General features: G+C 43.7%; 1 protein-coding gene across 1 annotated transcript in view; it reads left to right on the top strand.

Annotated features, from left to right (window-relative positions):
• Positions 1-22963, top strand: part of UBAP2 (ubiquitin associated protein 2) — a 2620504-nt gene that overhangs the window by 2194745 nt on the left and 402796 nt on the right. The window contains exon 17 of the mRNA XM_044087268.1: positions 14874-14921. Within this exon, the coding sequence (XP_043943203.1) occupies positions 14874-14921 (48 nt within the window). The remainder of the gene's footprint in view (positions 1-14873; positions 14922-22963) is intronic.

Consider the following 22963-nt stretch of genomic DNA (forward strand, 5'->3'; position numbering starts at 1 on the left):
GCTTTTTTGAGGGGGGTAGCTACTTAGGATATTTTGGAGGCAGCTACTTGGAGTTCAGTACACACTTTTACTAAGCATTACCATCTCCCTCTTTATTCCAAGTCCAGGGCTGGGTTTGCCACTGCAGTTTTACAGGGCATGTTAGCAGCTCCTAATGCTATTTAGTTTGCCAGCCTCCCTTTTCCTTTGCTTTGGGATTCTACCCACAGGTTATGACTGCAGCAATGTGAGACGAAGAACATAGTACAGTTTTGTACCTACCATAAATGTAGATGTTCGAGGATCTACATTGCTGCAGTCCTATTATCCCTCCCTCCTTCCCCTCTATAGTTTGTGGTTGCTGTGTTTCTTTTTGGGATACTCTATTTCCACAGTGGTGGTTGTTGGGCGTTTACTTTTTTGGCTCTGGCCTTTCATTTTTAGGCCTTCTGACATCTGGGGCAAGAAAGACTGAGGATATGGCGTCGGTCATGCGCTTAAGTACTACTACGTACTGACGTCAGATCTGGGCGACAATGACCGACGCCAGACTAGCTCTTTGGTATTCGGACCGACCGAGGACAGCGGACTACCCACAGGTTATGACTGCAGCAATGTAGATCCTCGAACATCTACATTTATGGTAGGTACAAAACTGTACTTTTCTTGCTGTCGGTTTTGTGCCAGGTTTAATTCTCGTACGATTAAGCGTAGGTACGATTGGGCCTTGAATTATTTCGGTAGACGGTTCAATTATAGGATGTCGTCTGATACTTTACCGACAACCGGAATACACAAAAAACGCAAGGACAAGGATAGGCCTCCGAGGTCCAAACTGGATACTTTGCAGCCGGAGCCAGCTTCGGGTTCGGCTGTCGTCAATGAGGCGCTTTTGCAGCCCCTGTCGTCAGCCACTTCGGAACAGATGGCCGACACGGACTCCCATGGGGACCCAACTAGGCCCAGTATTTTATCTGCTGCAGGACCTTTGGACGTCGCTCCTTCAGATGGGTCCGGAACCGCTGTGCAGGTACCGGCTTCTGAAGGGGTTTTCAGGCCTTCTCATATCACCATTTTACAAGGACAAAGGCAAAGTCAAAGACTCCTGTTAAGCCAAGGGTTTTTTCTCAAGCTTCTTCGGATTCAGCTCCCAAGACCCAGAAGCAATTATTAAGGATGGCTGAAGATTTGCTTACTATGATTAGGGGTTCTCACCCTCCTCCTGAAAAAAGGCCTAGACAAGGATATTCCTTATGATTCCTCTGATCAGGCTTCTGTGTCTTCAGTCTCTTCCTCTGACCAGGATTATTCTTTTCCTCCTTATGAGGATTCTGATGCAGAGGACTCTATTCCCTCTGCTTCTCCCCCTGAAGATTTTTCTTTTGGGGAAACCTTGCATGAGATGAGAGAGCATTTTCATTGGGAAGGTCAGGATTATTCCGCTTCCAAGAAGAGACTTAGGGAATTTCTCCTTCTCCCACAACACAGACCTTTGGCTATTCCTCCTGATGTCCTTCAAGAATGCAACTGCAGTCCTGACATATGGGTTGTCCTGCCTCAAGCAGCCCTTCGGTTGGCCGGATTCCAAAGTCTGGGTCCGACGTTGGCTGATGTCGCCTCCTCCCCGACATCAGAGCGGCTGGGGTATAAAGGCATCAGCCGACGCCATCTTCTTCAGGCTTTCTTGCCGTGTGGTGCCCGAAGCAGAAGCAGTTTGCAAGTGCCGGTCGGTCAGCTCCTGTGTTTTCAGTACTGAAGTCATCTAAAAAGCTAAGTACCCCGATGGGGAACATTTTTTCTTGCCTCAGCCGATGTCAGAACAAATTGAGAAAGTTAATAATTGTTTGTCTTGTGGTAAACAAATACCTCATAAGGACTTCCATTCCTACTGCCTCCCTTGCCTGGGCCCAGACCACGACGTCTCTGCCTGTGCTGCCTGTGCTTGCTTTAATAAGCGCACTCTCAGGCGCCGGGCAGAATTTGCCGAAAACTTTTTTGGTGAATCCTTCGCTTACAACATGCCGTCGGAACAACCGACAGCACAAACTACCAAGAAACGTACGGACCGGGACCGACATCCTCGGCCCGCGTCTTTCTCCGACTCTACACCTTAGCCCTCCGCGAGTGCTTTGGTCCCTTCAGAAGCGATTATTCAACCGCTCCAGGCCGACACCGCATTAACACGATCCTCTGTCTCGGAGGCTACACCGGTGCCGGTTGTTGAATTTCCTCCAGAAACCGAAGTTCTGGAACAACCCGACACCATTCCTGTGGACAAGGTTACCCTTGCACGTGGGGCAGCTAGGCCTCCTGTATCCATGTCCATCAAGGCCTTTGCACGTGCTAAGGCCACCAGCAAGGCCAAGGCCCATCCTAAGCCTACCTCTCAGGCTCCTTCTTCAGATAGACAGATCATGTCTCTTGCTGCAGACCTAATCTCTCTTATCAGGGGGTCTCAGCCCCATCCAGACAGAGGTTCTCAGCCACCTGCAGAAAAAAGGCCTAGAACTGAGCAAGCAGACAACCTCTCTTCAGATGAAGCCTCGGTATTCAGAGCATTCAGATACCCATGAAGAATCCTTCCAAGCCTATGAAGACTCTGATGCTGAGGAATCTATTCCCTCTGCCTCTCCTCCTGAGGATTTTTCTTTCGGTGAAGTCCTCCACTCCATGAGGGAACATTTTAAGTGGCAGGGTCAGGATTTCTCTGACTCCAGGAAAAGGCTCCGTACCTTCCTCAAGTTACCCCAGCACAGACCTTTGGCTATCCCTCCAGTTTTGGATGTCCTGGATGATGTATTTTCAGACTCCAGTGCTTCCCCTGATTCTCTCCCTCCTGCTCCTGTCAAGCCAGACAGATATTACAGGGTCCCTGACACTCACACGCATTTCTTTAAGGCCCAATCTGTGGATTTAGAAACTATTTCACAGGGCCCCAAAGGAGTGGCTTCTTCCTCGGCCAAAAATCCACTACCAGCTGACAGGGAAGCAAGGTCCCTGGATAGATGGGGTAAAAAAGTTTATACCTCTACCACCCTTGCCATGAGGTCACTCAACTGCCTTTTTCATATGTTTTTAGTACCAGGATTTTTTACTGGATGATTTGCAGAAATAGCTAGCCTCTCCTTGGCCTATAGATAGAAAAGCATTGCAGGATTTGGTTCATAATTCTCAGCAGGTTAGTAACCATTTTCTTCAGTGTGGTTATGATGCATTGGAGGCTTCATGTAGGGCAGTCATGACAGGGGCTGTTATCCGTAGACATGCTTGGTTGAAAGAGCAGCCTCTACCGGATCATGTTAAAGTAAAGCTCCTGGACGCACCTCTGGATAAACAGAAGCTTTTTGGTGCTAATGCTCAGGATGTGTTGAAGTCTATTGAGGAGAAGGCAAAATCAGTACAGACAGTAAAAGATTTCCTCCAGGTTCAGCCACCCAGATTCAGCAGAAATTGGCCTTCAAAGAATTGGTCCTTTCCAGACTCAGACAAGTTTCAAAGGGGAAAGAACAGGCGTGCACGAGGTAGAAGGCAATACCGAGGCTCCTACAGGGGGACGCCAGTGGCAACCTCAAAATCAAAGAAGTGGCACAAGTACTTCACCTGCTCCACAGGGACAATCACAATGACTTGCCTATCACTCCGCCTACCAAGGCTCAAAGAGAAGTACCTTTAGGCGGAAAATTATCTCTATTCTCAACAAACTGGCACATTATAACAAAGGACAAATGGATTCTGGATATAATACACAGAGGCTACAGATTCCACTTCCATACTTTACCAACAGGACAAGGCATGCCAATCCTGCCACAAAATCAAAGGGCAGAGGCACTCAAAGAAGTCTCAAAGCTGTTAAAAATAAAAGCAATAGAGAAGGTTCCTCCTCAGGAACAAGGCCAGGGATTTTATTCAAGACTGTTCCTTGTTCCAAGAAAAGAAAAGCAATGGAGGCCTATTTTGGACTTGTCCGTTCTAAATACTTTTCTCATGGTGCCAAAATTCAAGATGCTGACGTTACAGCAACTTCTTCCCATGCTGGGCAAGGGGTTTTGGCTGGTTACTCTGGACCTCAAGGAGGCATACCTGCATGTCCCTATCAGACACAGTTGCAGAAGATACCTCAGATTTCTTGCAGGAACAGAGCACTATCAATTCTCAGCATTGCCGTTTGGCTTATCTACTGCGCCCAGAGTATTCACGAAATGCCTGGCATCAGAAGTGGCACATTGCAGACTCCAAGGGATTCAAATATACCCTTACCTGGACGACTGCCTCATACAAGCAGACAGCAAACAAACCTTGATAAAACACTTGGATTATGTCATTCAATTGCTGCAGGCTTTGGGATACACAGTCAACATTCAAAAATCAAGACTACTGCCATCCCAAGAGATTATTTTTCTAGGAGCAAAGCTGAACACACAGCTACAAATGGCCTTCCTCACAGAGGAGAAACAAGAGCATTTAACAGATTACTTCAAAAGCCTAGCAAAACTAACCCACCTGACCGCAAGGAAAACCCTGCAGGCCCTGGGGTTCATGGCATCTTGCATTCTTCTAATCCCTCTGGCAAGACTTCACATGAGAAAACTGCAATGGTACCTAAAAAGCTTGTGGTCTCAACACAGCCACAACCTGGAAGACATAATACCACTCATACCATGCCTGCAAAGGGAATTTTTGTGGTGGGCTCAAGCAAGTCACTTAAACGAAGGAATGCCTTTCAACAAACCTCCAACGAGGCAAACTATTACAACAGACGCCTCAGACCATGGATGGGGGGGGCACACATGGACGGCAGATGCATTCAAGGGCAATGGACTCCCATGGAAATGCATCAGCACATAAATCAAAAAGAGATGTTGGCAGTGATACATGCAATAGAAGCCTTTGGAAAATCTCTTCAGCAAGGTCATCTGCTAATAAGGACAGACAACACCACTGTCATGTGGTACATAAACAAACAAGGGGGCACTCATTCCTATCCCCTCTGCAGACTAACAATGACTCTTTGGGAAAAGTCCCTGAATCTGAACATCTACTTGCAATCCCAGTTTGTTCCGGGCAAGGACAATGTTCTGGCAGACAGGTTGAGCAGAAATTTCTTGGATCCACACGAATGGATGCTACACCCACGCATATTCTCACAAATAACATCTGCATGGGGAAGACCAGACAGAGACCTCTTTGCATCTCATCTCATCTCAATCATCAGCTGGAAAGGTTTTGCACAAGGATACACCATCCTCTAGCCTGGAGAATGGATGCTCTTTCCTTCAGCTGGAATGCCCTAACAATTTATGCATTCCCTCCTCTACCTTTACTCACCAAGGTGTTACTGAAGATCAAGGCAGAACAACCGAGAGGAATCTTGATAGCTCCAGACTGGCCAAGGCAACACTGGTATCCACTGCTACTGAGCATAACTCACTCCAAACCGTGGCCCTTGCCTCAATGGCCTCAGCTCCTGACTCAACACAATTACAAGACAGTTCATCAGAACCTACAAACCTTAAAGCTGGCAGTTTGGAGAAAACACAGGGCAGGAAGGAAACACAGAGGTCAAAAACTTAGAAGAGCTCTTCATGTCGATAGTGAAGTAAATCATTCATGTACTAATGTTTTAAATATTTCAAGTCATATTTTGACTGATGATCAATATTCCCTTCTTAATAAAGGCCTTGGTTTCATACCTGGTTTTTTCACTGATGAAAGTATTTTGGTTTCTGATACAATGGATTTTTGTAGGAAAATCAACTTGAAATTATTTTTTCAACAACAAGATCAAACTGACAATGCTCAAAGATCATCTGATTTTAGATTTCACAAATCTACATTTAACCCTCCCATGGATAAACATGTTGCTGTTTTCCAGCAGGCGGTTATAAAGGATATACACTTCAATTTGGGTTCTGTTGACACTATAAAGCATAACATGTCTAGGAAGGAACAAATAGCAGTCACACAACTCAGAAATAATATGGATATTGTTATTATTTCTGCGAAAAAAGGGTGCGGTGATGGTGATGGATACTGAGTATTATGTGAATGAAGGTCTTAGACAACTTTCCAACCATCATCATTACATGAAGATGGAGATTGATCCTACTCCAGGTTTTGCCTTGAAATTAATGAATTTTGAAAAGGCTGTAGAATCTGGAATTATCTCTGATAAAACCAAAACTCATTTGACGGTTAAGGATCCTCTGAAACAACAACTTTATCTACTTCCTAAGATTCATAAGTCCATTGATCAGCCACCAGGCAGACCGATTGTATCTGGCATTGGGTCACTCACTGAACCCTTGTCTGTTTTTCTAACTGAAAATTGAAACCACTGTTAACATGTGTTAGAGCAAGAATCAAGGACACGACTGAATTTTTGCAGATAGTCTCCAGTCTCAATTGGACCCTGAATGGCTTATGTGTACCCTTGATGTATCCTCGCTTTATACCAGCATCCCTCATTGGGTATTAATGCCTTGGAATACTGGCTAAATAAAACCAATTTATACCCCAGGGATGAACACCTTATTGTTGTGTATGGCTGAACACATTCTAACTAAAAATGTTTTTATTTCCAACAAAACTGCTATTGGCAACATACAGAGATGCGGCTATGGGTGCATCATTTGCACCCATTTATGCTGATCTTTTATGGGCTACATGGAAGATATGATTTTATATGACCCTTTGCACAACATATATCTACCTGAGATTGATATATGGAGAAGATACCTGGACGACTGTTGGCTTATATGGAAAGGAGGTGAGGAATACCTCAGGAATTTATTCAACATTTGAATGGGAACATCTGGGGTATCAATTCACTGTGGAATATAATAGGAGTGCAATCAGTTATTTGGATGTCAATTTAATTGACAGGAGGATAACACTCTTAGAACGTCCGTACACAGAAAATTCTCACAATATAATACCCTTCTACATGCTGATAGTTTTCATCCAAACATATTATTGAACATACCGAAATCACAGTTTGTGCGGATGAAAAGGATTTGTTCCTCAGTGGATGATCTTCAGAGTCATCAAATGGATCTAACCAAGAGATTTTTGTCCAGAGGTTATTCCACTCGTACTATTGAGTCAGCAGTCCAATTTAGTAATGCTAAATCCAGGGATTCTCTTCTCCAATACAATACTAAAACTCATAATGAGGAATCAGATGTATGTAGATTTGTCACCACTTATGGCAGGAATAGTGCCAATTTAGTAAATATTATTAATACTCATTGGAATATATTGAATTCTCATCCATTGTTGGAAGATTATCTCGAGAACGATGTTATTTTTCCTATAGGAAAGGCAAAACTTTAGGAATTTATTTTCACACTATAAAAACCAGGGTCATGGATCACACTCCAACTCAAAGAACACTTACTGGAGATAAACTTTCAGGCATTTATCCATGGACATTGCAGTTTTGTAACTATATTTTCAAAACTACTTCTTTCACTAGTAGGAACACTGGACAAATATCGACATACAGTTTTTGGCAACTGCAGTTCAGACTGGATTATTTATCTTGCCACATGTACATGTCATGCATTTTATATTGGCCAAACGTCTAGACAGTTTTGTGTCAGGATCTCTGAACACCTTGGTGACATTAGAAACAGAAGATTAACTAATGCACTATATAGACATGTTATCAAACATCCCACTGCCAAATTTACATTCACCATCATTGATCATATCATAGGAATCGATCTTTTAAAACAGGTTGGCATGATATCCTAAATACCAAAGAAAAAAGGTGCATCATTAAACTTGGGGGGCTTTTCCCTCCTGGATTAAATGATAAATTATAATTTGTAATTAACCAACACTTGCATTACGTATATGTACTTATTTCTTATCAGGTTGCATTGCTTAGGTTTTTGCATTTCAGCTCAATTTAGGATACTGTGGCTGGTATTCAACACCAGAATTCTTATAACCTGACTTTTGTTTCGGTTTATTTTTGGGCATTTACCCTTTATTGTATGTCTTTATTAAGTTTGTTTATTATCATTGATATACCAGTATACTGTGTCTCTTTGGATTTTTTCATTATAATCTGGAGATATGCATCAACTCAGGCAAACTTTTTTGTTTACTGAACTATGTATTTTTCAATTACTTTTGCCTTGATTGTATTTTTCAATTACTTTTGCCTTGTTTGCATTTTTGACTTATCAGGAAGTGATGTCATTTAGATGCCTTAAAGAACATTATATAAGATGATGACTAAGTGCTTTTTGCTGACTACACTACTGATGAAAGCCTTGCTGCTGAAACCGGTCTAGTTTCAGTTTTATTAAACTACTTTTGAAGCTTCCTTGGTGCTGGCCTTTTTTCTGATTTTGGGTCTAACGCATGACTCCCTCTCCAAAACAGTACAGGACATTTTGCTGGAGGCACGCAGACCTTCCACCAGAAAAGCCTATTCGGCCAAATGGAGGAGTTTCATCATCTGGAATGTCAACAAGGGACAGGATGCATCACTGATGAACATACCTCAGATATTAGAATACTTGGCAGAAATGTTTCACAGTGGCCTCTCATACTCTTCCATCAAAATCCACGCTTCAGCTATCTCTGCTCATTACAACTGTGGACCCACCTGTGTTTTCGCATCCCTTGCTAAGACAGTTTCTAAGGGGTATAAAGAATATCAAACCTCCAAGGAAACAACCAATTCCTACATGGGACCTCAATTACGTCTTGGAAAAATTAACTCTCCCTCCTTTTGAACCAGCAGCATCTTCAGAAATGCAATTTCTCTCTTGGAAAACGGTTTTCCTGTTGGCAGTCACCTCAGCAAGAAGAGTCTCGGAGATACAGGCCCTCATGGCAGTCCCTCCTTTTCTCATCTTTCATCAGGACAGAGTTTCACTTAGAACCAATCCTTCCTTCATGCCTAAGGTGATATCCAGAGTGTCACTAAACCAAGCAATTCACCTGCCTACTTTCTTTCCTAACCCTCAAAACAAAGGGGAAAAGCTGTTGCATACTTTAGACATTCACAGACAACTACGCTACTACTTGGACAGAACAAAGTCTACCAGGAAGTCTGACCAACTGTTTGTAGCCTATGCTGCTGGGACACAAGGAAAGGCAGTCACCAAACAAACTATCTCAAAATGGATTGGACACTGCATCAGATTCTGTTACTCCTTCCATGGAAAGAGTGTGCCAGCTAATATTAGACCACACTCCACCAGAGCTATGGCCACATCCACAGCCTTTCTTAGAGGAGTGGCCACAAAAGATATTCTAGAGGCTGCTACATGGAGCTCCGTGCATACATTTACCAAACACTACAACCTGCCATTATACTCCAGATCCCGAGCAGGCTTTGCTTTGGCAGTCCTGCAGGGCCTTCTAGCTACACCATCCCTTGCTTAGTCCTACCACCCCCAGCTTGGCTATGGTATTCAACCCATATGTCAGGACTGCAGTTGCATTCTTGAAGGACATAGTACAGTTTTGTACCTACCATAAATGTAGATGTCCGATAGATATGCAACTGCAGTCAGGTTTCCCTCCTCCCCCCCAGTTTTTTCCCTTGGGTCCATTCCCCCCCCCCCCCTTTCCTATAAGCTGGGGTTATCTGTTATGGTGTATCTGTTTATTACTGTTGTGCATTTCTGAATTTTTGGTTTATCCATTCACAAAATTTAGCCTTCCTTGGAGGGCACCTGGCATCTGGGGCAAGAAACACTGAAGAAGATGGCGTCTGCTGATGCCTTTATACCCCAGCCGCTCTGACGTCGGGGAGGAGGCGACATCAGCCGACGCCGGACCCAGACTTTGGAATCCGGCCGACCGAAGGGCTGCCTGAGGCAGGACAACCCATATGTCAGGACTGCAGTTGCATATCTATCTGACATCTACATTTATGGTAGGTACAAAACTGTACTTTCTTGATATTGTGGATGATGCCTTCTCTGAAGCTAACCTGAATCCTGATTCCTTTTCGCCTGCTCCTTCTAAGCCGGATAGATTTTACAGAGTTCCTGATTCCCATCAATTTTTTTTCAAGAACCCTTCTGCAGATCCTCAAACTATTTCTCAGGGTTCCAAGGCTGCTAAGGCCGCTTCATCTAAAAATCCTATTCCCTCTGAAAAGGATTCTCGTGCCTTGGACAGATGGGGCAAAAAGGTGTATACCTCTGCTACTCTTTCTATTAGAGCTTTAAATTGCCAGTTTCATATGTTCAAGTATCAGCAATTTATTTTGTCTGTTTTAAAACAAAAACTTTCTACCTTTCCTGCATGTGCAGAGGACAAGGAATTACAGGATGTATTGCATGCAACTGAACAAGTTAACAAACATAGTTTACATTGTGGTTTTGATGCCTTGGAGAGGCTTCTTGTAGGGCCGCAGCCTTTGGTACTGTTATTAGGAGACATGCTTGGCTTCGAGAGCAGAATTTACCTGAGCAAGTTGAGGCTAAGTTGTTAGATGCCCCTGTTCAGCATGATGTTTTGTTTGGATCTAAAGCTGAGGAGGTTATTAAAAAGATGGAGGATAAAGCGAAATCTATGTAGACTGTTAAAGATTTCTTACAGGTTCAGCCCCCTAGATTTTCTAGAAATTGGCCCTCCAAAAATTGGTCCTTTCCCACGTCTGACAGGCCTCAAAGGGGAAGATATAGAGACTCCAGAGGTCGGGCTCAGGCCTCTTACAGGTCCAGACAATGGACTGCTTCATCCCCTAGAAGGGGAGAAGACAGATCTCAATCACAAAGGAAGCAGACCCAATGGCTCTCTCTGCTGGGCTACAGTTCCTCCTTGCCTGGAAGCCCCTCTCAGAGGAAAACTTTCTCTCTTCTACCAAAATTGGACTCATATTACCCAAGACAAATGGGTTTTAGATGTGATTTTAAGAGGTTACAAATTCCACTTTCATACTCTGCCAAGGTCTATCAGTTGGCCAGATCTGCCAAAACATCAATGGTCAGAGGCCTTAAATCAAGTGGACGCTTTATTGGCCATGAGAGCCATAGAGCCTGTTCCACTTTCAGAGATGGGAAAAATTTTTTTACTCAAGACTATTTCTGGTCCCAAGAAAACAAAACTCATGGAGACCTATTCTGGTCCTTTCAGTATTAAACACCTTTCTGGAAATCCCAAAATTCAAGATGCTTACTCTACAACAACTTCTTCCAATGCTCTCCCAGGATGCTTGGATGGTGACATTGGACATAAAGGAAGCCTACTTACACATTCCCATCAGGCAAGAACGCAGAAAGTACCTCAGATTCAAGGCAGGTTCGAGGCACTTTCAATTCTCTGTACTGCCCTTTGGCTTATCTACTGCGCCCAGAGTCTTTACCAAGTGCCTGGCTCCAGTAGTAGCTTATTGCAGACTTCAAGGGATTCAGATTTACCCCTATCTGGACGACTGCCTTATTCAGGCGGACAGCAAAGACCTTCTACTTCAGCATCTGCATTTTGTTTAACGTCTTCTCCTTCTACTGGGATTTTCAGTGAACACAAAAGTCACATTTGATCCCCTCTCAACAAATGATCTTTTTGGGAGCTCTTCTAAATACAAGCTTGCAAAGGGCCTTCCTCACTCCAGAAAAACAATTACAGCTGACCTCAATTTTCAAAACCTTGGTTACTCTACCTCACCTCACTGCAAGGAAATTCCTGCAGGCATTGGGCTACATGGCTTCTTGCATCCTGTTGATTCCAAATGCATGGCTTCATATGGGAAAACTTCAATGGTACCTAAAGAGTGTATGGTCACAGCATTACCACAGTCTGGACACAATGATTCCACTGATTCCCTGCCTCCAAAAGGAGTTCCTTTGGTGGTCCAGGGCTTGTGCTTTAAACGAAGGGAATCCCTTTCGTCTGCCTCAACCTTCTCAGATCATAACCACGGACGCTTCGGATTATGCTTGGGGAGCTCATTTTCTAGATATTTGCCAGCAGGGCTCTTGGATAAAGAAGCATCTTCTCTGGCACATCAACTTGAAGGAAATGTTGGCAGTCCAAAATGCTCTTCTAGCCTTCCAGAATCTTTTGAATCCAGGGCCTCTTCTGATTCGTATAGACAATACCACAGTCATGTGGTACATAAACAAGTAAGGGGGCTCTCACTCTTACCCCCTTTGCAGACTAGCCATGAATTTATGGGACACGGCTCTAAATCTGAATCTGCATCTTCAAGCTCAATTCATTCCAGGAAAACAGAATCTGTTAGCAGACAGCCTACGCAGAAACCTTTTGGCTCCTCATGAATGGATGCTGGACTCCAGCTTATTCAGCCAGATTACTGCAGTTTGGGGTTGTCCTCAGATCTGTTTGCCTCCCATCTCAATCATCAGTTGCCTCTCTCTTGCACCAGGTCCTTCCACAAAACAGCTTGGAAAGTGGATGCCCTGTCATTCAGCTGGAAGAATCTTTCGGGATATGCCTTCCCTCTTCCTCTTCTGCCTCGGGTGTTACTAAAAATAAAACAGGACAAACCCAAGATTATCATTCTGATAGCTCCAAATTAATTGGCCTCGGCAGTTTTGGTATCCAACTTTAAAACACCTATTCTTGGAACCTCCTTGGATTCTACCTCTGATCCCTTCTCTACTGTCCCAGCATCAGGGTCACATGCTACACTCTCAAATCAAGACTCTATGCCTGGCAGCTTGGCTCTACAAGGGCCTTTGATTCCTTCTGCTCTTCCCTGGATGTTCTTTTAGAAGCTAGGTGGCCTAGCACTAGAAAATCTTATGCTTCTAAATGGAAAAGATTTTGTATTTGGATGCAGACCGAGGTTCCAACCCTCTTTTGCCTGATATTTCCTCCATTTTACTTTACCTCTCAGACCTTTTGCTTAAAGGCATCTCCTTTTCCTCCATCAAAATTCATGCTTCTGCTATCTCGGCTCATTTCAACACTGATCCTCCCATCTTTTCTCACCAGCTGGTGAGACAATTTTTGAGAGGGGCTAAGAATTTAAGACCTCCCAGAACTCCTCCTGTTCCTGTTTGGGATCTTAATTATGTCTTGGAGAAACTTACTTTGCCTCCTTTTGAGCCTGCTGCGGCTTCGGATATGAAGTTCTTATCCTGGAAGACAGCTATTTTATTAGCATTGACTTCTGCCAGAAGGGTTTCAGAGTTGCAAGCTCTTATGGCTGTGGAACCATATATTATCTTCCACCAAGACAGAGTTTCCTTGAGGTCCAATCCTACATTTATGCCTAAGGTGATTTCGAAAGTGGCTCTAAATCAGACTATTCACCTTCCTACCGTCTTTCCAAATCCTCAAAATAAAGGGGAAAGGATCTTACATTCATTGGACGTACACAGACAACTACGATTTTACTTGGACAAAACTAAAGATTTCAGAAAATCTGATCAATTGCTTATCTCTTATGCCTCCAGTTCTCTAGGTAAGGCTATTTCTAAACAAACTATTTCCAAATGGATTGCTCATGGAATAAGGTTTTGTTACTCTCACTATGGGAAACAGATTCCAGGTACTGTTAGAAGTCATTCTTCTAGAGCAGCTGCCACTTCAGCAGCTTTTCTCAGAGGAGTTCCTACCAAGGACATTTTGGAAGCTGCCACTTGGAGTTCAGTGCATACTTTTTCTAAGCACTATAATCTCCCTCTGTATTCTAAGTCTAGGGCAGGCTTTGCCTCTGCTGTTTTGCAGGGTCTTCTAGCTGCCCCTTCTTCTACATAACCTCCTCCCTCATTCACATCTTTGGGATTCTACCCTACAGTTATTACTGCAACAGTGAAACACGAAGAACATAGTAGTTGTGTACACCTACCATAAATGTAGATGTTCGAGTGTCTTCACTGTTGCAGTCGGTGTTTCCCTCCCACCAATCCCCTCTTATTCTTGTTTGTTCTCTCTTCCACTTCTTTTTGTGGTGTATTTGTGTTTCCTTTTGGACACCTATTGGTTTTTTGGGGGGCTTCTGACATCTGGGGCAAGAAAGGCTGGAGAAGATGGCGTCGGCTGTCAGCTTTATACCTCTACATTCTGACGTCAGGGTACTTGCTGGTACAGCCGACGCCAGACCCAGACTTTGGAATTCTGGCCGACCTCGGGCTGCCTGCCGGCAGGATCACCCTATAGTTATGACTGCAACATTGAAGACACTCGAACATCTACATTTATGGTAGGTGTACACAACTGTACTTTCACTGTTGTAGCAATAGTTCTGCTCCCTCCAGTCCTCTCTTCTGGACCTGTCACAATCTTGGGATTGGAATGGGTACTCGGTCACCTTTTATCCCTACCTCTTCTTTCCCCTAAAATCACAAGTTGCCTTTTTTCCTTGTGGTTTAGTGTTTGGAGGCGAAACTTTAAGAATAGTTCTGCTTGGGCTGGCTTCCTGGGAGCATTAGCTCTGCCTCTGCTTGGTGAAGAAAGAAAGATGGTGCAGGCAGGCATTCTAACATCTTGGTGGGAGAGCATCTGTTCAACCAACAGGTAGAAGTGTGGAAAGATGTGGAAGTCCAGCTAAATGTTGGGCCTTCAGCAGCAGAACTTGAGAGTTAGATCTACAACAGTAATGAACATGTCGGAACATCTGCAGTTACAGTAAGATCATACTCTGCTGTATTTCTCTCCTGATACACAGCTTTATAAGATTGGGAACATCAACCCAGTGCTCCCTTAAAAAGCATATGAGAAGACTTTGGGAAATGTACCATAACATATTTGCAGTTTTGTGTGCATTACTGATGCATCACTTCACTTTTTAACAAGGAACATTTTATTTGCCATTTGAACAAGCTAGTTGAATGATGTGATTAACTTGCTGAGCTGATGTGATTTGTAATCCTGGAAAGCTTCCATGTGTTGAGTAATTCAGTAAAGACACTAGAGACTCACCACCTTTGATTTGTTTTAATCCCCAACAGATTTATGGGTATGATGATCTGCAGATGCTCCAGTCCAGGTTGCCAGTGGTATGTAAACATAACATTTTTATTGTGTCATTCTGAACTGGAATTAAGTTGTGGTGTTAATGGGTTTATGGTTTGTTGGTACACACACATACACTCCCCCCCCCCCCTTTCATATCCTAAAAAGTGTTATGCCATTGTTTTTATGAAGTATGAATTGATTGAAGGAAGAATAATGGTTATTTGTGGTAATGATCTGTTTAGATAAGTCTTGCTGGTTATCAGTTGTAACATTTGACAGATTTTGTTTGCATTCATTATAGTTTCTTCCAAAAGCAGGTGCTGCATGTAAAATTTTGCTATCGGCTGGTCTGCCTTTATTTCTTTTTGCTGTCGTGAATCTATACTGCCTTGGTCAGATTAGTTTTTAGGCAGAATTAAATCATTTTTATTTGATTCTTCCATTATATTTGAGTCTCCCCCACAATGATTTTGTTTTATAAACTTTCCATTATTTCGTAGGACAAACTTGACAGCAGATATATTGGTGAAATTACACATCCATCCAACAGCAGTCTCACCAAAGTTTTGTATTGATCTATGAACTTTTGCGGATGGTAGTTTCATCCCTAGTGTTCATAAAGATGTTCATCATGTTACACTGCTGCAGTCATTATACTTGGGTTATCCCGCCGTCAGGCGGTCCCGCAGTCGGCCAGAGTTCCAAAGTCTTGGTCCAGCGTCGGTTGCTGTCGCTTCTTCCCTGACGTCAGTGCGCCAGGGGTATATAAGATGCATCCAACGCCATTTTCTTCAGTCTTTCTTGCCGCGCGGTGCCCGAAGCAGAAGCAGTTCGCAAGTGCCGGTCGGCCGACTCCTGAGATTTTCGAAGTCGAATTTCAGATCCGAAGTCTTCAATAAAGCTTAGTACCCTGTTGGGGAAACTTTTTTCTTGCCTCAGAACGATGTCAGAAAAAGTTAATAATTGTATTTCTTGTGGGAAGCAAATACCTCATAAGGACTTCCACTCTTACTGTATTCCATGCCTAGGCTCTGATCATGACGTCACTAGTTGTCGGTTTTGTGCTAGATTTAACAAACACACTATAAAAAGACTTTTTGATTTTGCTTTGCACTACTTTGGCCGAAGGTTGAATTATACCATTAAAACAGCCAAGACAAAAGTGCCATTAAAGACAAAGAAACAAGTACAGCATTCTCCTGGACAGTCCTCCATGCCTAAGAAACAGATGCTTAAAATGACCAGAGACCTCATTACTCTAATCAGGGGTTCCCATCCCCCTCCTGAGAAAATGCCTAGGCAGGATACAGACTATGATTCCTCTGATCAGGTTTCCATTTCCTCTGATTCTTCTTCATACCAGGGATACTCTTTACCCCCCCCCCCCCCCCCTATGAGGACTCTGATGCTGAAGAATCTTATCCCTTCAGCCTCTCCTCCTGAGGATTAATCTTTTGGGGAAACTTTACATACCATGATGGAGCATTTCCACTGGAAAAGTCAGGATTACTCAGAATCCAAGAAAAGGCTCAGGGATTTCCTTTTATTGCCTCAGCACAGGCCCCTGGCTATTCTGCCTGTGCTAGATATTGTGGATTATGTGTTCTCTGAATCCAGCTTATCTCTTGATTCTTTGCCCCCTGCACCAGCCAAGCCAGATAGGTATTATAGAGTCACTGACACTCACGAGTTTCTTTATAAAAACCCTTCTGCTGATCCAGAAACTATTTCCCAGGGTCCAAAAGGGGTTAAGGCTTCCATTGCAAAAAAATCCAGTATCCTCTGACAGAGATTCCAGAGCTCTGGATAGATGGGGGAAGAAAGTATACACTTCTGCAACTTTAGCAGTAAGAGCTTTAAATGGCCAGTTTCACATGCTCAAGTACCAACAATATTTAATGGCTCAGTTAAAACAGAAAATGCTTGCAAGATCAGAAACTTCTGATTGTAAAGAAATGCAGGATTTATTGCATGCAGTTGAACAGGTGGGAAAACATACTCTGCAATGTGGTTTTGATTCTTGAGGCCTCTTGTAGAGCCGCAGTTACAGGTTCTGTGATTCAAAGACATGCTTGGTTAAAAGAACAGAGTTTACCTAAGAAACAGATGCTTAAATTGACCAAAATTATTTGATGCTCCTTTACAGCATGATACCTTGTTTGGTGTTAAGGCAGAAGAGGTGTTAAAGAAAATGGAGGATAAAGCTAAATCTATGCACACAGTCAAGGATTTCTTACAGGTACAGCCACCTCGCTTTAGCAGAAATTGGCCAACAAAGAATTGGTCCTTTCCAGTGTCAGACAGGCCACAGAGAGGCAGATACAGACACCCAAGAGGCAGATCTCAACCCCAAGGCTCAAACAGACGACAGTAGGGCACCTCAACCCCAAAAGGAGGTGAGGACAAGTTTCAACCTTACAGGAAACCGTCACAATGACTTTCCCCTTCGTACGCCAAGCACTTCCCTTTTGTAAGCCCCCTTAGAGGGAAAACTAGCACTTTTTTCTCAAAACTGGCAAACAATCACTCAAGACAAATGGGTTCTGAATATTGTCTCTCAAGGTTACAGGTTCCACTTTCATACTTTACCAAGGCTAAAAGGAATGCCAGACCTGCCACAAAATCAATGGGCAGAGGCACAAAAACAAATTTCAGCCCTCATGGACATGAGAGCTATTCAAAAAGTACCACAACAGGAACACGGACAAGGATTTTACTAAGACTCTTCCTGGTCCCCAGAAAGGACAAGGTCTGGAGGCCTATACTAGACCTTTCATTTCTAAATACTTACCTGGATATTCCGAAATTCAAAATGTTGACATTACAGCAGCTTCTACCCATGCTGGGCAAGAAGGCTTGGCTTGTTACTCTGGACCTCAGAGGCATACCTGCATGTCCCTATCAGACAAAATTGCAGAAGATACCTCAGATTCAAAACTGGTACAATGCACTACCAATTCTCTGCACTGCCCTTTGGCTTATCTACTGTGCCCAGGGTCTTCACATAGTGCCTGTCACCAGTAATTGCATTTTGCAGACAAAAAGGATTTCAAATATATCCATACCTGGATGACTGCCTCATTCAAGCAGAGACAAAGGACATTCTTCTACAGCATCTGGCATTTGTATAAAGGTTGCTAATTTCTCTAGGGTACACATTAAACGAAAAGAAGTCAAAACTAGTGCCCTCACAACAGATTATATTCCTGGGTGCCAGCTTAAGTACAACGGCCCAGATGGCTTACCTCACGCCATACAAACAAGTTCAACTAACTCAATATTTTCAATTACTGGCAAAAAAAGTCCCATCTCCCTGCAAGAAAAATTCTGCAGGCCCTGGGATTCATGGCATCCTGCATACTACTAATACCATATGCCAGACTGTATATGACGAAATTACAATGGTACCTAAAAAGTGTTTGGACTCAACACTCTCACAGTTTAGAAGCAGTAATACCACTGATTCCGTGCCTACAACAGGAGTTTCGATGGTGGGCACAGGCATGTCACCTAAACAAGGGTCAGCCTTTTACCCTACCCACAGCCAGGCAAACTCTGCTCTGACAACAGATGCTTCGGATTACGCCTGGGGAGCACACATGGCAGGAAAATGCATTCAGGGCAAGTGGACCACAGACCAGATGCATCTTCACATCAATCAAAAAGAGATGTTGGCTGTTCAAAATGCCCTAACAGCTTTCAAGGACCTTCTGCATCCAGGACAGTTATTACTAAAGACAGAGAGCACCACAGTAATGTGGTACATAAACCAGCAAGGGGGCACTCATTCTTATCCCCTATGCAGGCAAGCCATGACCTTGTGGAACACAGCTCTAACTTATCAAGTTCAACTGCAAGCACAATTCCTGCCAGGAAAGAAAAATACTCTGGCAGACTATCTAAGCAGAAATATCATGGACCCTCACGAATGGAAATTGAATCCACAAATCTTCAGCAAGGTAATGCAAAAATGGGGATGCCCAGACATAGATCTTTTTGCCTCCCCACTGAATTGCCAACTACAAAAATTCTGCACAAGGACTTATCACAAACAAGCATGGAAAGTGGATGCTGTTTTGTTCAGCTGGAAAAACCTAAAAGTTTATGCCTTCCCGCCACTGCCTCTCCTTTCAAAGGTACTCTTAAAAGCCAGAGAAGAAAAACCACAGATGATCCTGATTGCTCCAGACTGGCCACGCCAACACTGGTACCCTATCGTAAAGAACTTAGCTCAAGGCCCACCATGGATTTTGCCTCAAATTCCACACCTTCTGACTCAACAAAACAATCTGATCCTGCACGGTCAGCTCAAAACCCTAAACCTGGCTGCATGGCAGATTCATTAGTCGAACAGGCAGCACCTCTCTCTAAAGCTGTTATGGATGTCATTTTGGAGGCCAGGAGGCCTAGCTCCAGGAAAGCTTACTCAGAAAAATGGAAGAGATTCTGTGCCTGGAACCAGGCTCAAAGCCTTGACCCTCTTGTTCCAAACATTCCTCAGATTTTACAATACTTAACTGAGATGCTGGACAGAGGCCTATCCTTCTCATCAATTAAGATCCACGCCTCTGCCATTTCAGCACATTACAACATGGATCCTCCCTTTATTTTCTCATCCCTTCCTAAGCAGTACCTCAGAGGGGCTAAAAAAATAAGACTGCCCCGGAGAGCACCAACACCAACTTGGGACAATCAATTTCGTTTTGCAAAAACTGACCCTGCCACCTTTTGAGCCAGCCAATACAGCCGATCTAAAATTTTTATCATGGAAAACAGCTCTGCTCCTGGCAGTAACTACAGCACGAAGAGTCTCAGGCATTAATGGCAGTGGAACCTTTTATAATTTTTCATCAGGACAGGGTTTCTTTAAGGACAAACCCTACCTTTATGCCAAAGGTGGTATCTAGTGTGGCTCTTAACCAAACCATCCATTTGCCAACTTTTTATCCAAACCCCCAGAATAAAGGGGATAAACTTCTGCATTCTTTGGACATACACAGGCAGCTACGCTTCTATTTGGACCAAACAAAAGCTTTAAGGAAAACTGAGCAACTGTTTGTAGCGTATGCTGCAGGATCACAGGGCAAGGCCATCTCAAAGCAGACTATATCCAAATGGATAGGACGCTGTATTTGTTACTGCTACACACAGCATGGAAAATCGGTCCCAAATAACATTAGGTCACATTCCACCAGGGTGACAGCCACTTCAACAGCCTTTCCCAGAGGAGTAACTACCAAGGAAATTTTGGAGGCTGCAACTTGGAGTTCAGTGCACACCTTTACCAAGCATTACCACCTGCCTCTTTACTCTAAATCCAGAGCAGGATTTGCCACTGCAGTTCTGCAGGGCCTCATAGCCAATCCTAACTCTTTATAGACCAGCCACCCAACCTTAGCTTTGGGATTCTACCCAAGTGTAATGACTGCAGCAGTGTAACACGATGAACATGGTACAGTTTTGTACCTACCATAAATGTAGATGTTAAAGTGTTCACACTGCTGCAGTCCAGGTTACCATCCCTCCATCCCCTCTGAACTAGCTGGACTTATCTATACCTTTCTATCCTATACAACCTTTGTGGTGTATTTGCTTGTAACTGAAGGTATTGTTTTTATTTTATATGTATATTTTTTATTAGCAATATGTATTGCCTACCTACTTGGGGGCACCTGACATTTGGGGCAAGAAAAACTAAAGAAAATGGTGTCGGATGCATCTTATATACCCCTGGCGCACTGACGTCAGGGAAGAAGCGACAGCAACCAATGCCCGACTAAGACTTTGGAACTCTGGCCGACTACGCGACCGCCTGATGGCAGGATAACCCAAGTGTAATGACTGCAGCGGTGTGAACACTCGAACATCTGCATTTATGGTAGGTACAAAACTGTACTTTGTTTCATCTGTATCTGACAGTCCATTTCTGGATGTCAAATACCTTCTCTGTGGGCTATTAATTGTTGTATTTCTTCTCTAATGCAGTCCATCCAACTCTTTGCTGGACACCCTTGTTTCCTCTTGCCATCTTCCTGTCTGCCCTAAATATTTTTCACCAGATTATCTTCTGCTTGTCTACACATGTGCCCAAACCACAATAATCTGTTCTCTGATCTTTCCTGCAAGTGGAGCTAATTTGGCTTCTGCTTTTATGCCCTCATTTCTTCATCTGTCCCGTAGTGTTCATTCAGCCATTCTTTCAAGCACTTCATTTCCTTCACCTCTGTCTTTCTCATCTGATCTGCCTTTACTGACCAGGTTTCTGTACCATACAGTAGTACTGGTCGCACCACTGTTTTGTGCACCTTACTTTTCAGTTTCCTGGTGGTGCAGCAGTTAGCATTGTCACCTCACAACAAGAGGTTCTCCCATTCGATTCTCGGCTGGATCGTCTTCTATGTGAAGTCTGCATATCCTCCCTGCGGTCGAGTGATGTTTAAAGACATGCGGGTAGGTGCGTGAATGGGTGTGCCTTCTTTGACGGTTGGGTGTCGGGCTGCCAACTCAGCACTGTAAAATCCACTGCCAATCATTAGCGGACCGGAGTTCAGCTGTGGCGACCCCTAATAGTGAAAAGCCGAAAAAGAAGAGACTTTTCAGTTTTCTTGGCATTCTTCTGTCATACACTGCTTGACATTCTATGCCATTTGGCTGCAGCCCCTCTTATTGAAGCTTTGACCTCTTCAGACTTCCCTTCTCAGCCACCCTTCCCAGATACTTGAAGCTATTAACCTGTTCCACTGTTTTCCCTTCTATCTCAGTTCTCAGCTTTTTTCTTGGGTTACTAGAGCCCTGAGAAACTCCTCCTAGGTTGGGCTCCTCCTGTTCTCTCATTGTAGGCTGTGTCTGGGCAGTACAGCTTCTGTGGCATTTTCTTCATTTAGAAGCTTCTGAAAGTACTTCTTCCTTCTGCCTTTGATGTCCTGTGAGAATAGTGAGCAGGTTGCTGCTGGCATCCCTTATGAGGGGTTATTTACTGTCCTTTGCCTTGCAACCTGATGTAGTTTTTGTGCCACCTGAGTCACATTGCAACTCCTTTCTTAGCTACTTTGTTGGCCAAAAAGTATTCCTTCCTACCCTGGTCTTTCTTTTCTGTCTTCCACTTTTTCATGCACTCCTTTCTTTTGATGACTTCTTGGACTTCTGCATTCCACCACCAACTTTCCTTATGCATCTTATTTCCATACCTGACGCAGCCATGTATCTCTTCTTTAGTCTTCGAACATGCTGTTGTGAGGCACTGCCATTCTTTAACTCCACCTATTTTGAGTCATCAACTGTCAGACTCCTATGACCACATATATTTTGGCCCTCCTTTTTCAGGTTTCCAAATTGGTTTCTGACTTTCCTGACTCTGAGGGGGAATGCTTCTGCCCTTTACCTCTATGGATGTACTTTTCAAGTTCCTTACCACTTTATCAAATGCAGCTGATGCCTCCTCCAACACTGCTGCCTGTGGTTCTGATGTTCTTCGTGTTTCCCTGTTGCAGTCATTACATTTGGGTTATCTGCTTGCAGTGGCCCTCAAATGGCCTGATTAACAAAGTCTTGGGTCCTGCGTCGGTTGCTGTCCCTTCTTCCATGACGTCAGGTCGTCTGGTATAAAACATGCAGCCGACGCCATTACATCAGTCTTTCTTGCCGTGCGGTGCCCGAAGCAGAAGCAGTTCGCAAGTGCCGGTCGGCCGACTCCTGAAATTTTCGATTTCGAGTTTCAGAACCGAAGTCTTCAACTAAAGCCAAGTACCCCATTGGGGAAACTTTTTCTTGCTCCTTACCGATGTCAGTAAAAGTTAATAATTGCATTACTTGTAGAAAGCAAATACCTCACAAAGATTTTCATTCGTACTGTATTCCTTGCCTAGGCCCTGACCACGACATACCTTGCTGCCGATTTTGTGCTTTATTTAAACAGCGCACTATCTGTTGTCTGTATATTTTCACTTCTAAATATTTCTGTTCTCTGTTTAATTATCCAGAAATGTCGTCTGTTCCAACTACCGGGATTCCAAAAAAATGCAAAGATAAAGACAGGCAAGTCGCCGAGGTCCAAAGCTGCTGACGACGCTTCTCCTAAGCCAGT

This window comes from Protopterus annectens, chromosome 1.part1 (genome assembly GCF_019279795.1).
Source record: "Protopterus annectens isolate FY-2018-M chromosome 1.part1, PAN1.0, whole genome shotgun sequence".
Lineage (NCBI taxonomy): Eukaryota > Metazoa > Chordata > Ceratodontiformes > Protopteridae > Protopterus > Protopterus annectens.